Consider the following 13,468-nt stretch of genomic DNA (forward strand, 5'->3'; position numbering starts at 1 on the left):
AAAAGAGAGGTGACACTTTCCCCTTTTATAATCTTTTACCCTTGGGCATTAAGATGCTTTTTAAATAAATTTATGTATCTTCTTTTGCCAATAAAAATGTATTAATTAGGAGGAAATTGCACTAATAAGCTGTGAATTTCTCCCTTTAAAAAGATAATCACAAATTTCTGCAATATGCAGAGAACTAAATTGAAAATGAGAAGGTGAGAGTAGCAAAACTGACAGAGCTTTTCATGCCTAGGTGGGAATCAGCAAAAACTAGATGCCTGTCTTGTACAAGCAAAAGTCTCTTCTGCTTCTACGAAGCCTGACATTTCCACCTGTTCCAAGGTGGCTATCAAAGATTTAAAACAATACAAGATGGGAAAGCAAAGTTACATATGTATTGTTTTTCAGGTACAGTAAAAGGTGATATTTAGAGGCACCTTCCATGGTTTTCATCCTCAAGGTTCCTTTGTGGCTCTGAACTGACTTTGCAGAGAATAGGGCAATGTTGCTTCTTTTCTTTGTGTGTCAATTAACTGAAGCCCGTCAAATGTTTCAAGGACAGAATTGTAGATGCATTTGATGTTTCTGGTTTTACAGTTACTATGACCTTGGACAAACTGGCTCCTTGCTTAGTAAGACAGATGCACAGGCTGCAGGATGGTGGTAGATTGTCCTTGATTAATGGCAGCATGGAAAGAAAGCGTTGATAAAACAGAAACGGAGAAGTAAAAGGAAATAGGACAACAAGTGGGAAAATGTTAATTTATTTCCTAGCCAAATATTTTGTTCACGTAACCAGAGGGATCATTTTAGTCATGTTTTAACAGCAATCATTATCTTGCTCTCTCTTACACTCTTCCAATTTGTTAATTCCTACTTACTTACTTACTTACTTACTTACTGCCTCTTTTATTCTTTCCCTTCTATTTGTTTTGGCCAAAAGTTTATAACTTAACAAGAGCTTAAATTGAATATATTGCCTGACACCACAGGGAAAGTTTCAACAAACTATAATCTGCCCTTTCAGATGAAAACTAAACTACTTTCAAATTTGGCTCTAGATCAGAACAGTTTACCTGGAGAAATCATGCATTAGAGGAGCCCAAAATATTCTCAAGAGATTGAACGCATCTCGTTTTAATCCGATTGTAGCCAACAGTGTTTGCAGTGTGCCTAATGTAAATATATTAACTCACCAAGCAATCCAAACCCTTCATGATTTATTTCATTCAGATTTGTCGGGAGTGTATGCAAACTAAAATAAAATCCTTTTACAACCTGGGTGGCTTTTTAAAAGGGTGTTAGACAACTTTCGGGAGCATAATTTTATTAATAGCTGACAACTAAATGGAACCTCCATGTTCGTATGAAATCTACCTCTGAAGACCAGCTGCTGGGGGCAATTAGAAATAATAAGCATGCATTTTCCACTGATGGCTGTAAAAAATATATGATGGATTAAATGATGGACCTTTGGTAAACCCATCGTTACCTTTTCTTCGTTCTTCTTTCTAAAACCACCACATTGCTAATTTCTTGGACGTTTTAAGTTTCCCTTCTATAAAATGTCCAAGATACTAACAACGTGACTTGCATGAGACTGTGAAAATTCAGGAAATAGTAAGACAACAAATGTTTGACTAGATGATGGACCTTTCAAGTTGATCCATTCGTTCGTTTTGTTGCCTTCCCTTTGTTCAGTTCACTCAAAATATGCTATTCTTGCCTTAACTGTTCTATGGGGGGGGGGGGATCCAAGCTTTTTGAAAAACAAAGGTGGTGAATGTGGGAAGGAATGATGGGCTCAGGGCACATTTTTAAAATTCCCCCCAAAAAATTGTAGCAATCACAAGTGGACAAAAACAAACGGGGGGGTTGGGGTGCTGATCTGCGCCTAGTGAAACTGTACTGTTGTGTGTGTGTGTGTTTTTAATTTTTAATTTTTTTGCTTTGGGCAAACCTTTTGCGGTTCCAGTTTCACTCTGTTCTCTTGCCAGGTGAGTAAACGATGATTAGTCACTATAATCATCAAAGACTGAGGGCAACCTGGTAGGATGCCTGGGCTCTGATGTTCGTTGTGCAAATCCTCTGAGAAATACCTTTTGGGGTGTTTCTTTCCTCTCCTGCTCTAATCCGCCATCCAAAGCCTGACAAATCCCAGTTACTGCTCAAAATCTACTGGGAACTCTCCTGTTTATCTTTTGGCCTTTTCCCTTTTCTTCATCACCTTGATGCTGCCTTGATACCAGTTTGCCTCGTTCAGTGTTGTCCACACCGGCAGGCAGCAGTTCTCCAGGGTTTTAGGCAGGAGACCTTTCCAGACCTCCCTGGAGATGCTGGGTATCGAACTCAGGAACTTCTGCATGCAAAGCAGATGCTTTTGGCCCTTCCAGGTGCATGTCCCTGTGTCATTTGTGTGGCACTGGTACACATTCCCTCCAACATTTCTCTAATGAAAATAGGGACGTCCTATTCCATAATAATAATAATATTTTTAAAGAAAAATTATACCCCACCCATCTAACTGGGTTGCCCCAGCCACTCTGGGCAACTTGCAAAATACAGAAAATCATAATAAAACATTAAATATTTAAAAACTTCCCTATACAAGGCTGCCTTCGGATGCCTTCTTCAGGTTGTATAGTTACCTATCTCCTTGGCTTGAGGGTTGCATAATTCGATACCCTCCAAAATTTCTCTGATGAAAATAGGGACGTCCTAAGGGAAAGCGGGGGGACGCGGGTGGTCCTGTGGGTTAAACCACAGAGCCTAGAACTTGCTGAACAGAAGGTCACAGTTCGAATCCCCACAACGGGGTGAGCTCCCGTTGCTTGGTCCCTGTTCCTGCCAACCTAGCAGTCCGAAAGCACGTCAAAGTGCAAGTAGATAAATAGGTACCACTCCGGCGGGAAGGTAAACGGTGTTTCCGTGCGCTGCTCTGGTTCACCAGAAGCGGCTTAGTCATGCTGGCCACATGACCCGGAAGCTGTACACCGGCTCCCTCGGCAAATAAAGCGAGATGAGCGCCACAACCCCAGAGTTGGTCACAACTGGACCTAATGGTCAGGGGTCCCTTTACCTTTAAGGGAAAGCGGGACATTCCGGGATTAAATCAGAAACCGGGACAGTTTCTGTAAACCTGGAAAATGAGTGCATTTGGAGGGACTGAGTATATGCTAGCTTCCAGCTGTCACTGGCTTGAACTAACTAAACCGGAGAAGTGGCAGGAAGAAAATAAAGCCTGAGAGGTGGTGAAACGTTTTACCAACAAATACTTACTAAAAGAGAAAGAATCAGTGAGGGATGATTAGGCTTCCTTTCTGCCAATCATGCCTCCCCCGCCCCCCATGTTCAAGTAACTTATAGTAACTGTTGTTTTATGCCCAACACTGCCAACCAAGTTCAGTTTGCCTTAGCTTTGGCAGTCAAACACTTGGGTGTTTCTTGGCGCATTATCAAAAGGGCCAACTAAGTTACAGATCCTTCCTCACCCAAAATGCACTTCTGGGAGCAGAGCTCTCTCTGTGTCAGCTACATTGATTGAAAAGCTTGTCATGGTGTGTGCCAGCCCATTCACGTGCAGGGTCCCTCTGCCAGTTGGCACAGCGGGTCAGCCTTGTACCCTTGCCAGGCCGTTTCTGGTAAGGGGGCCCTAAGGCTAGAGCAGGTTGCGGGTGGGGGGAATCAACATGGAACTAAGTATGGAAATCACTGCCATAGACTGGTTGCAGGCTTGCAAATATTAAGTCTGCAATTCCATGCCATCTGACTTGGGAGTGATGAAGAGTCTTGCACAGCACCTGGAATACTAACAGATTTCTCACGGCATTAGGAATACCGTGCACAGATCTGGTTGCCTCCTCTTCTTAAAAAAAAAAAAAAAAAAAAAAAAAAAGGATCTTGGCGAGTTGGGAAAGTGTCAGAAAGGAGAGAATGAAATCATCAAGCAGGTGGAACAATTCCCCCATGAGGAAAAGTATCAGCATTTGAGGCTTTAAAAATTAGAGAAAAGGCAACTAGCATGTGACATGATAGGAGTTTATAAAATTACCCATGCCATTGAGAAAGTGGGTAGAAAGGATGGAATCCCCTGTCTCATAACATTTTTTTAAAAAAATTATTTAATCATTTTTTCAATACAAACAACAACTGCAAAAGACACATACAACAAAAACCATAATAACACTAATAACACAATTTGACAATTCAGATTTGAATACACTGATATACCCATGACAACACCTTTTTAACAATATTTTCCCACCACTCTCTCCTCCCCCTACTTCCCACCACTATCCGCCTTATCGCTTAAATATTCCTTCCAGATTTCTTCATATTTATCCATTCTTAATTTGTGTCGACGTGCAATTCGTTCGTATGCAGCTAATCTGTCCGTATTATCAATTCATGTGCTCAATTGAATCTTTTTGCGGCTCTTCCAATTCATCAAAACAGGATTTTTTGCTTCTAATATAGCACGGTACATCCATATTTTTTTTACCCCTTGTAATCTCCCACGTTTCCGGAATATAATTTAGAATTAAATTCAATTCCCCTAAATAACAATTTCTTTTTATTACTCTTGCTATAAATATCCTCACCTCGTACCAAAATTATCTTATCATTGGGCAGTTAATCATCATATGTACTAAGTTCGCATTTTTACTCCCACATCTCCAGCAGTTGTCTGCACTTGTTATTTTCTTCTGGTATAGTTTTGCTGGAGTCCAATGGGCTCTGAATATTATTTTCTGTTGAATAAGTCTTAGTCTTAGATCCATAGAGGCTATTTCTGTTGATTTTATACTTGACTCCCATATATCATTTGTTTTCTGTACCCCTAACTCTTCATTCCATTTCTGTCTATCATATTCTAAATCATATTTCTTCCTGTTGAGTAGGGTTTTATATAGTGCAAATGTAGAGTTTTTTGTTTTTGTTGCAGAGATTAAATCTTGTAGCAGCAAGGGTGTTTCCGATGCTGCTATAGCATCAGGGCCAAACTGCCTTTCCAACATATGTTTCAATTGGATGTATTGCCATTGTGTTTCACTGGTTAATCCATACTTTACTTGCAAAGTCTTATATTCCACAAATTTGTAATTTTAATCAATTAATTGATTCAATGTCAAAATACTTTCTTTCATCCAATTTTGCCAAATTATTACTTGATTTCCAATTTTTTAATTTTGAGTTGGCCGATATAGTCTCATAACACTTGAATTTGCTTACATCCAATGAAGCTGAATGTTGGGAAATTCAAGACGGATAAAATGATAGAATCTTAGAGTTGGAAGGGACATCAAAGTTCACCTGGTCCAACCCCCTGCAATGCAAGAATCTCAACTGAAGCATCCATGACAGATGGCCATCCAACCAAAAGAAAGTACCATATTTTCCTGTGTATAAGATGAGGATTTTTTATTTTAAAATTATGTTTAAAATCGGGGGTCGTCTTATACACGGATAATGCATTGTGGGAACTGGCGATTGCTTGCTGCCGCAAGCAGGAGATTGTCATCGGCAACGCGTGATATTGTCTGCATTTGTCTGGGCAATCCTCCCCCCCCCAAAAAAAAGCTTAACTCCTGGCAATCCCCCCCCCATTTTCTTAATTTAGAGTTCCCAAATATAGGGGGCATCTTATACACGGGGGGTGTTATGCACGGGAAAATACGGTAATTCTTCACACAGCTCATATGACCATGAACTTGGATGATTTTAATAGCAGACTGGACAAAATCATGGAGGGAAGGTCTATCTATGGTTGCTAGTCAGGGTGGCTGTGATCTTCCTCCACATTTGGAGGGGGGAAATGCTTCTCAGTACCAGATGCTGGAAGCCACAGGAGGGGAGAGGGATCTTGTGCACAGGTGCTGCTTTTGGGTTTCCTGCAAAAGGAAAAGGTGGTCACTGCGAGAAAAGGATGCTGGACAAGATGGGCCATTGGCCTGATCCAGAAGACCCCTCTTAGGTCCTTGTGTTCCTATTATGGTGTGAGCTTTCCTTGCCATAACTTGCTTTTTTCTTTCTTTCACTATCTACTTTCTCAGTGTCTTTTGATGCCCTTGACCATGGTATCCTTCTGGAGTGGCTGTCTGAGTTAGGTGTGGGTGGCATGTCTTTGCGATGGTTCTGGTCCTACGATGGTTATTTCCAGAGGGTGATGCCAGGGGAGCGCTCCTCTTTCTCCATATGGAAACCAGAGTCAGAGGTCATACATTTTCTATTACTGGGGAATGATCAGGAGCTCACCAAGTTAGTGGCTAAATATCTCTATTTGGTTTTTTGTCGTCGAAATACACTGCAAACGTCTGATCTCCCTGGAGACCTAGAGATGTGATGATAGACTGCTCTGCCTCCTTTCTTTTAGCAAATGTTTTGTGCCACTGGGGAAATGGTAATTCTGTATTGATTTGTTTTGGATGTTGTATGTGATGCCAATAAAGGTTTTACAATACAATATGAATATATGCTGTAATGGTTCTAAGGGGGTTGCTCGTGCGTAAGTTGCCGCCACTCCTGGCTAGGTTCCCTGGTTGAACCCTTTCTCTCTGGACAGCCTTGCACTCGTGGCTGTCTCAGTCGCTGGCAGAATCCGTCAGTGGGCGTTTCTTAAACTTCTTCCAGCAAAGAAGTTCTTTGACGCCAAGTCTCCTCCTACTCTCCCTGCGCAGAAGTCTTCTGCGCAGGGAGGATCTGGGCAGCGGAGTACCCGTGCTCTCCCCACTGGTCTCCGGTGAAGAGTCCTGGAGCCTTTTCTCCGATTCCCCCATCTGCCCCCCTTCACCCCTGGTGTTACGCTGATTTCCTTCCCCAGCAGATGGGCTGCCTCTCTCCCTGCTGGGACCCTCTCCGGCATCGCTCTGGAGCCTTCCCTCCGCCTCTGGCTCCAATGGCAGTTCCCTGACATATATATATACATATAGTCAGAATACAATAAAAACAACAAACTCATCTACAAGAGATAAAGAAAAGAAACTAAAGAAAGAAGAGACAGAAGAAGAAAAATTCTCTCTCTCCACTATATGTTAACTTTCATCCCCTACAGAGGAAGGTGTTCCCTCCCAGCTCTCACCTGGACTCACCCTTCTCTTCTCACCCACTGAGCTCTCCCCTTACCTGCCTCTCACACAGGGTCCTCAAACTGTCCTTCTGCTTGGGGAGTGCTCTTCGGCCCTGCGGAGCCTTCAACATGGGGTTCCTCAGAGTTCAGTTTTAACCTCTGTGCCGTTTAACATCTACATGAAACCATTGAGTGGGGTTATCTGAAGTTTTGGGGTATGTTGCCAGCAATATGCTGATGACACACAGCTCTACTTCTCCTTTACAAATGTGGGGGTGGATGTGCTGGGCCATGTTCTTGTCTTAGTAATGGACTGGGTAAGAGTCAACAAATGGAAGCTCAATCCAAATAAGGCTGAGGCACTGCTAGTGGGTGGTTCCCTGTTCTTGATGGGGTAAGAATACCTCTGAAGGAGCGGGTACATAGTTTTGGGCTTTCTGGACCATTTGCTGTTTCTTGAGACTTAGGTGGCGTTGGTGATATGGAGTGTCTTCCATCAGCTTCGGCTGGTGGCCCATCTGCCCCCATCTGGATAGGGATAGCCTAATTTATGTCATCTATGCTCTGGTAGCCACTAGGTTAGATTGCTGCAACATGCTATACAAAGGGCTGCCTCTGAAGACTGTTCAGAAACTTCAGCTGGTGCAGAATTCGGTGACCAGGTTGCTCACCAGGTTATAGTACACCATCCCTGGCTCGACTGCACGGGCTGCTAATTAGTTTACAAACCCAATTCAAAATGCTGGTTTTGACCTATACAGCCTTAAATGACTCAGGACCTCCTGTATGAACTGACCTAGACCCTGTGATCATCATCGGAGGCACTTCTTCATGTGCCTCCTCCACCAGAGATCAAGAGGGTGGCAAAACGAGAAGAGGCCTTTTCTGTGGTGGCTCCCCGTTTGTGGAATGCTCTCCCTAGACAGCATCTTAAAAAGCAGAGACCTCACCTTGCCAACAAAGGTCTGTATAGTTAAAACTATGGTTTTCCCAGTAGTGATGTATGGAAGTGAGAGCTGGACTATAAAGAAGGCTGATCGCCGAAGAATTGATGCTTTTGAATTATGGTGCTGGAGGAGACTCTTGAGAGTCCCATGGACTGCAAGAAGATCAAACCTATCCATTCTTAAGGAAATCAGCCCTGAGTGCTCACTGGAAGGACAGATCATGAAGCTGAGGCTCCAATACTTTGGCCACCTCATGAGAAGAGAAGACTCCCTGGAAAAGACCCTGATGCTGGGAAAGATTGAGGGCACAAGGAGAAGGGAATGTCAGAGGACGAGATAATAATAATAATAATAATAATAATAATAATAATAATAATAATAATTTATTATTTATACCCCGCCCATCTGGCTGAGTTTCCCCAGCCACTCTGGGCGGCTCCCAATCAGTATTAAAAACAATACAGCATTACATATTAAAAACATCCCTGAACAGGGCTTCCTTAAGATGTCTTCTGAACGTCAGGTAATTCTTTATCTCTTTGACATCTGATGGGAGGGCGTTCCACAGGGCGGGCGCCACTACCGAGAAGGCCCTCTGTCTGGTTCCCTGTAGCCTCACTTCTCGCAATGAGGGAACCGCCAGAAGGCCCTCGGCGCTGGATCTCAGTGTCCGGGCTGAACGATGGGGGTGGAGACGCTCCTTCAGGTATACAGGACCGAGGCCGTTTAGGGCTTTAAAGGTCAGCACCAACACTTTGAATCGTGCTCGGAAACGTACTGGGAGCCAATGCAGATCTCTCAGAACCGGTGTTATGTGGTCCCGGCGGCCACTCCCAGTCACCAGTCTAGCTGCCGCATTCTGGATTAATTGCAGTTTCCGGGTCACCTTCAAAGGTAGCCCCACGTAGAGCGCATTGCAGTAGTCCAAGCGTGAGATAACTAGAGCATGCACCACTCTGGCGAGACAGTCCGCGGGGAGGTAGGGTCTTAGCCTGCGTACCAGGTGGAGCTGGTAGACAGCTGCCCTGGACACAGAGTTAATCTGCGCCTCCATGGACAGCTGTGAGTCTAAAATGACTCCCAGGCTGCGCACCTGGTCCTTCAGGGGATGGTTGGATAGTTTTCTCGAAACTACAAACATGAGCCTGACCAAACTGCGGGAGGTAGTGGAAGACAGGAGTGCCTGGCATGCTCTGGTCCATGGGGTCACAAAGAGTCGGACACGACTAAAAGACTAAACAACAACTCCTCCCCAGGGGGGCTTACCTGACACTTGAAGTACATATCTTCAGGCACCAGGTGAAAATGTTTCTGTTTAACCAGGCCTTCAGCCCTGAGATCTATGGGTACAGGACAGTATACAAATTTAGATAATCTTCAAAACATTATCTCAATGTCAATGTGGTTGTTGGAGCAGACAAATTCCTTCATTGGTCTCCCAGAAATGTTTCCATCCTTTGCGTACAGAAGTTGGTGCTTGACATTCTGGGGACCTCAAGCAGGGTTACAACTGATGTGTTGGGGAGGCTCCTTTGACTACAAGAAAGTGAGCCTTTTGTGTCATCAGCCCAATCCTGTGGAATGCTCTGCCACTAGAAATTCGGCAGGTGGCTTCTGTGCCAAGTCTTAAACATCTGCTGAAAACTTTTCTATTCCAGTAGTTTTGCGCAGGCACTTAAGGATGCATATACCTTTCCATAATCCTTAGTGGTGAACCATTCCGATTTCTTTTTTAAAAAAAAAAAAAAATAGTGGTATGTAAATATTTTTTATAACTAATAAATAAATAAATTCTACGGCAAGTCATCTGAAGCCACGAGGGGTACAGACTCCCTGAATTCTGCACCCCAAACCTGCCTCCCCAGCCTTCCCTCTTCTCCTGCCAGCTTCGTGATCTTGGCGAGGGTTTTGCAACAATGCTGTCTTTTACTCTTTCACACAGATTAAGACCGAAGACCTCGGTGACTCTTTGCAAACCGCCATTCCCTCCAGATCGAGCCACCTGGTACAAGGGCCCTCGATGATGCCTGGAGGACAAATTGCTGGGGTAAGAAACTTTCGGTGATTCATACGGACAAGTGTTGATCAAAAGCAGTTGTAGACCCAGCGAAGAATTTCCGTATGGGGTGTGGCCTTAAGGCATTTGATGCACCACCAGTGCTGAAGCTAAGCAGGTCGAGGTCTGGTCAGTGCTTGGATGGGTGACCATCTGTGACCTTGTGGAGCTGCAGGTTTTGGATAAATCAACTATAAACAATACTGGCCACACGATCCTATTAAGAAGAAAGGCTACAACATTTAGGGCTTTTCGTTTAGGGTTAGGAAAGGTAATCGGGGGGGGGGTCATGGTAGAGGCATGGTGTAGAGAAAGTGGATGCAGAGAAGGTTCTCTGACTCCTGAACCCAAGGTCATCTGATAAACTGAATGGCTGGAGATTGAGGACAGACAAAGGGAAGTGCTTCTTCTCCGTATGTGTAATTAATCTGAGGAACTCAGTGCCGCAAGATGCGGTGACAGCCACCAGCTCAGATGGCTTCAAAAGGGAATTAAGCAAAGTCATAGAGGAGGGGAGATCTGTCAACGGCTGTTATCATGGTGCCTTGGTGGAACCTCCATGTTCAGGGGCAAGGGATCTTTAATAGCAGTTGCTGGAGAGAGCAGAGGAAGAAGAGAGCTATTGCTTTCAAGCCCTGTTTGTGAACTTCCCAGAGGCAGAGCTCCTGTCTGGACCCCATGAGAGGGTCTTTTAACATTCTGATGAGTCTACCCTTCTCCTGCTCATTTTAAATGTCCAAGAGGTTGTTCTGCATTTGTGGGAGGGGGAAGCATTCAAAACACCTGAAGTCTTTGGTCTCAGTCTAGCCACATATTGTGGGCTTTGGCCCTCGAGTGCCGAGTCATCAACCAATGAGAAACCGGATGATATATTTGTGCATGCTTCGACAGTTGTGTATTTTTGGCAATGCAAATGGAGAGGGGTGGGCAATGGAGCATATGCAGAACTAGGTGAAAAGGTCCCACTGACAACAACTTTGGCTCTTACTTTCCTCCAGGATATGAGTTCTCTTCACACGTTACAACAGCTCGTGCAGGTTCCAGGCCACATGCAATCCGTCCCCCTTTTCCTGCTTTCTCAGGGCCCAGCAGGACAACAAGGTAAGGAGGACATTCATCTAAGTATATATATATGTGGAAGCTGCAACAAAAGGTTGCAGCGTAACGTGCATTTTATTCTCCATTCTCTCCCGCCTCCCCCCTGTTCCCCCTTTCCTCCCCCTTTCAATAATCAGTCAGCATTCCCTAGCCACTGATCATGCCGACTCCTTTCCTTATATGAACTGTTTAACAGCATTTATAAACCGCTTAATCATCTGTAACCTCTAAGCGGTTTACTCGGACTAGAAAATTCATTAAGGATTCGCTATTCATTAATCATAGTCATTAAGAAATGCTGATAACAAGCAAATGTTAAAAGCAAGTTAACCTAAGATGAATCAAAATACATGTAAAATCAGCACTCGTTAGAAATTTGCGAAATTAATAGAAGCTCATGTTATCATTACACGTTAAAATTGCAAGCCTGGGTAGGATTCTCTAAACAAACAAACAAAGTCATTATGTAAAGTTAAAGGGACCCCTGACCATTAGGTCCAGTCATGGCCGACTCTGGGGTTGCGGCACTCATCTCGCTTTATTGGCCGAGGGAGCCAGCGTACAGCTTCCGGGTCATGTGGCCAGCATGACTAAGCCACTTCTGGTGAGCCAGAGCAGCACACGGAAACACCGTTTACCTTCCCGCTGGAGCGGTACCTATTATCTACTTGCACTTTGACATGCTTTTGAACTGCTAGGTTGGCAGGAGCAGGGACCGAGCAACAGGAGCTCACCCCGTCACTGGGATTCGAACCGCCGATCTTCTGATTGGCAAGTCCTAGGCTCTGTGGTTTAACCCACAGCGCCACCCGCGTCCCTAACAAAGTCATTAGCAGGTGTCAAAAGGAATGCCGTGCAGATGTCTCAAGGATATTGATATATTTGGGGCAGGGTTGCCATACACCCAGAATTTCCTGGAACTTTCCTCGGAATACTGCAGTCAGAAGCAGTGTCAAGGTGGAAACTGGCAAAAATGGCCAGGAAAATCTGGACATATGGCAACCCATGTGTCTGGATTTTCAATTTTTGAAAGATGGCAGAATAGTTTGGGAGGCTTCTCACCCTAAATTTATATAACAGCATAAGCAGAGCCTGCTGGATCAGGCCAATGGCCCATCTTGTCCAGCATCCTGTTCTCACAGTGGCCAACCAGAAGCCCCAATGGGAAACCCGCAATCAGGTTTCCTTTCCTCTCCTGCAGTTTCCATCAGCTGCTGTTCAGAATCATCATTGCCTCCAACTGCATAGGCAGAGCATAGCCATCATGACTGGTAGCCACCAAAAGCCCTCTCCTCTAGGAATTTGCTCTATCTCCTTTTAAAGTTGCCCAAGTTGGTGGTCATCCCTGCCTCCTGTCGGAGTGAGGTCCACAGATTTACTAGACAAACTCCTTCTCTCCCTACCCTCTTTCTCCTGCTGAGTAACACTTCCTCAGCTGGTTAAACCTCCTATCCCTTCTGATCCCCTTGGTGATTGGCCCCATGGAGGCAGGGGAGGCAATTCAGTCAGAATTGGGGGAGGGAAGGTGCAAAACAAGCATCCCCCCCCCATTGCGCTGCCACCACCAAGGGAAAGGAGGAGAGGTAAACACGGCTGAACCCAAGCCCAGGCCGAGCCCACCTCCCGTCAGCTAGCACACTAAAAGCAAGCCAGAGCCCAAAGGGAAGCCCACTGGAAAAGACCTTGCTTCCTTCTATTTTCGATTTTTGAGGGAAAAGAAAAGAAAAAGGCACTTTTTTGTATTTTTAAGGGATTTTTTTTTAAAGGGAAGGAAGAAGGGAAAAACATTTTTTCTTAATTTTAATTTTTAATTGTTTTTAAAAAAGAATTTTCTTTCTTTTTTTGAAAAATAATAATAATATTTTTATATTACTATTTTCATCTCCATCTATTTTTTAATACATAAATTTTCCCCTCCCCTCCCCCAAATATTTTAATCTTCTTTAAAACAAAAACAAGCATCCCCAAACTCGGCCCTCCACATGTTTTGGGACTACAACTCCCATCATCCCTAGCTAACAGGATGATGGGAATTGTAGTCCCAAAACATCTGGAGGACCGAGTTTCGGGGTGCCTGGTGTAGAATGTCCCTGTCCCTGCATTCCCTCTTGTGCTGCTCAGCTAACTGGGTAACACCTGAACATGGATTTAAACAGACCTGGCCTGCAGAGAAAAGAAGAATAGTGGGGTATAAATTTGATGGAGAGATATTATTTATTTAATAAAGAATTTGCTTCTTGGCTGATCAGTGGAGGCATGTTGTGGGCCATGCAAGAGGAGGGAGTGAGCCAGAAGCATCTCAAGAGGTGAAAA

At 44.2% G+C, this 13,468-nt stretch overlaps 1 protein-coding gene across 3 annotated transcripts in view; it reads left to right on the forward strand.

Annotated features, from left to right (window-relative positions):
• The window catches only part of POU2F3 (POU class 2 homeobox 3), a 95,834-nt gene that overhangs the window by 58,977 nt on the left and 23,389 nt on the right, over positions 1-13,468 (forward strand). For all 3 annotated transcript variants that reach the window (XM_081843155.1, XM_081843153.1, XM_081843154.1), the window contains 2 exons: positions 9,944-10,048; positions 11,056-11,158. In XM_081843155.1, coding sequence (XP_081699281.1) covers positions 9,944-10,048; positions 11,056-11,158 — 208 coding nt within the window. The remainder of the gene's footprint in view (positions 1-9,943; positions 10,049-11,055; positions 11,159-13,468) is intronic.

This window comes from Podarcis erhardii (genome assembly GCF_964252035.2).
Source record: "Podarcis erhardii genome assembly, chromosome: 16".
Classification (NCBI taxonomy): domain Eukaryota; kingdom Metazoa; phylum Chordata; class Lepidosauria; order Squamata; family Lacertidae; genus Podarcis; species Podarcis erhardii.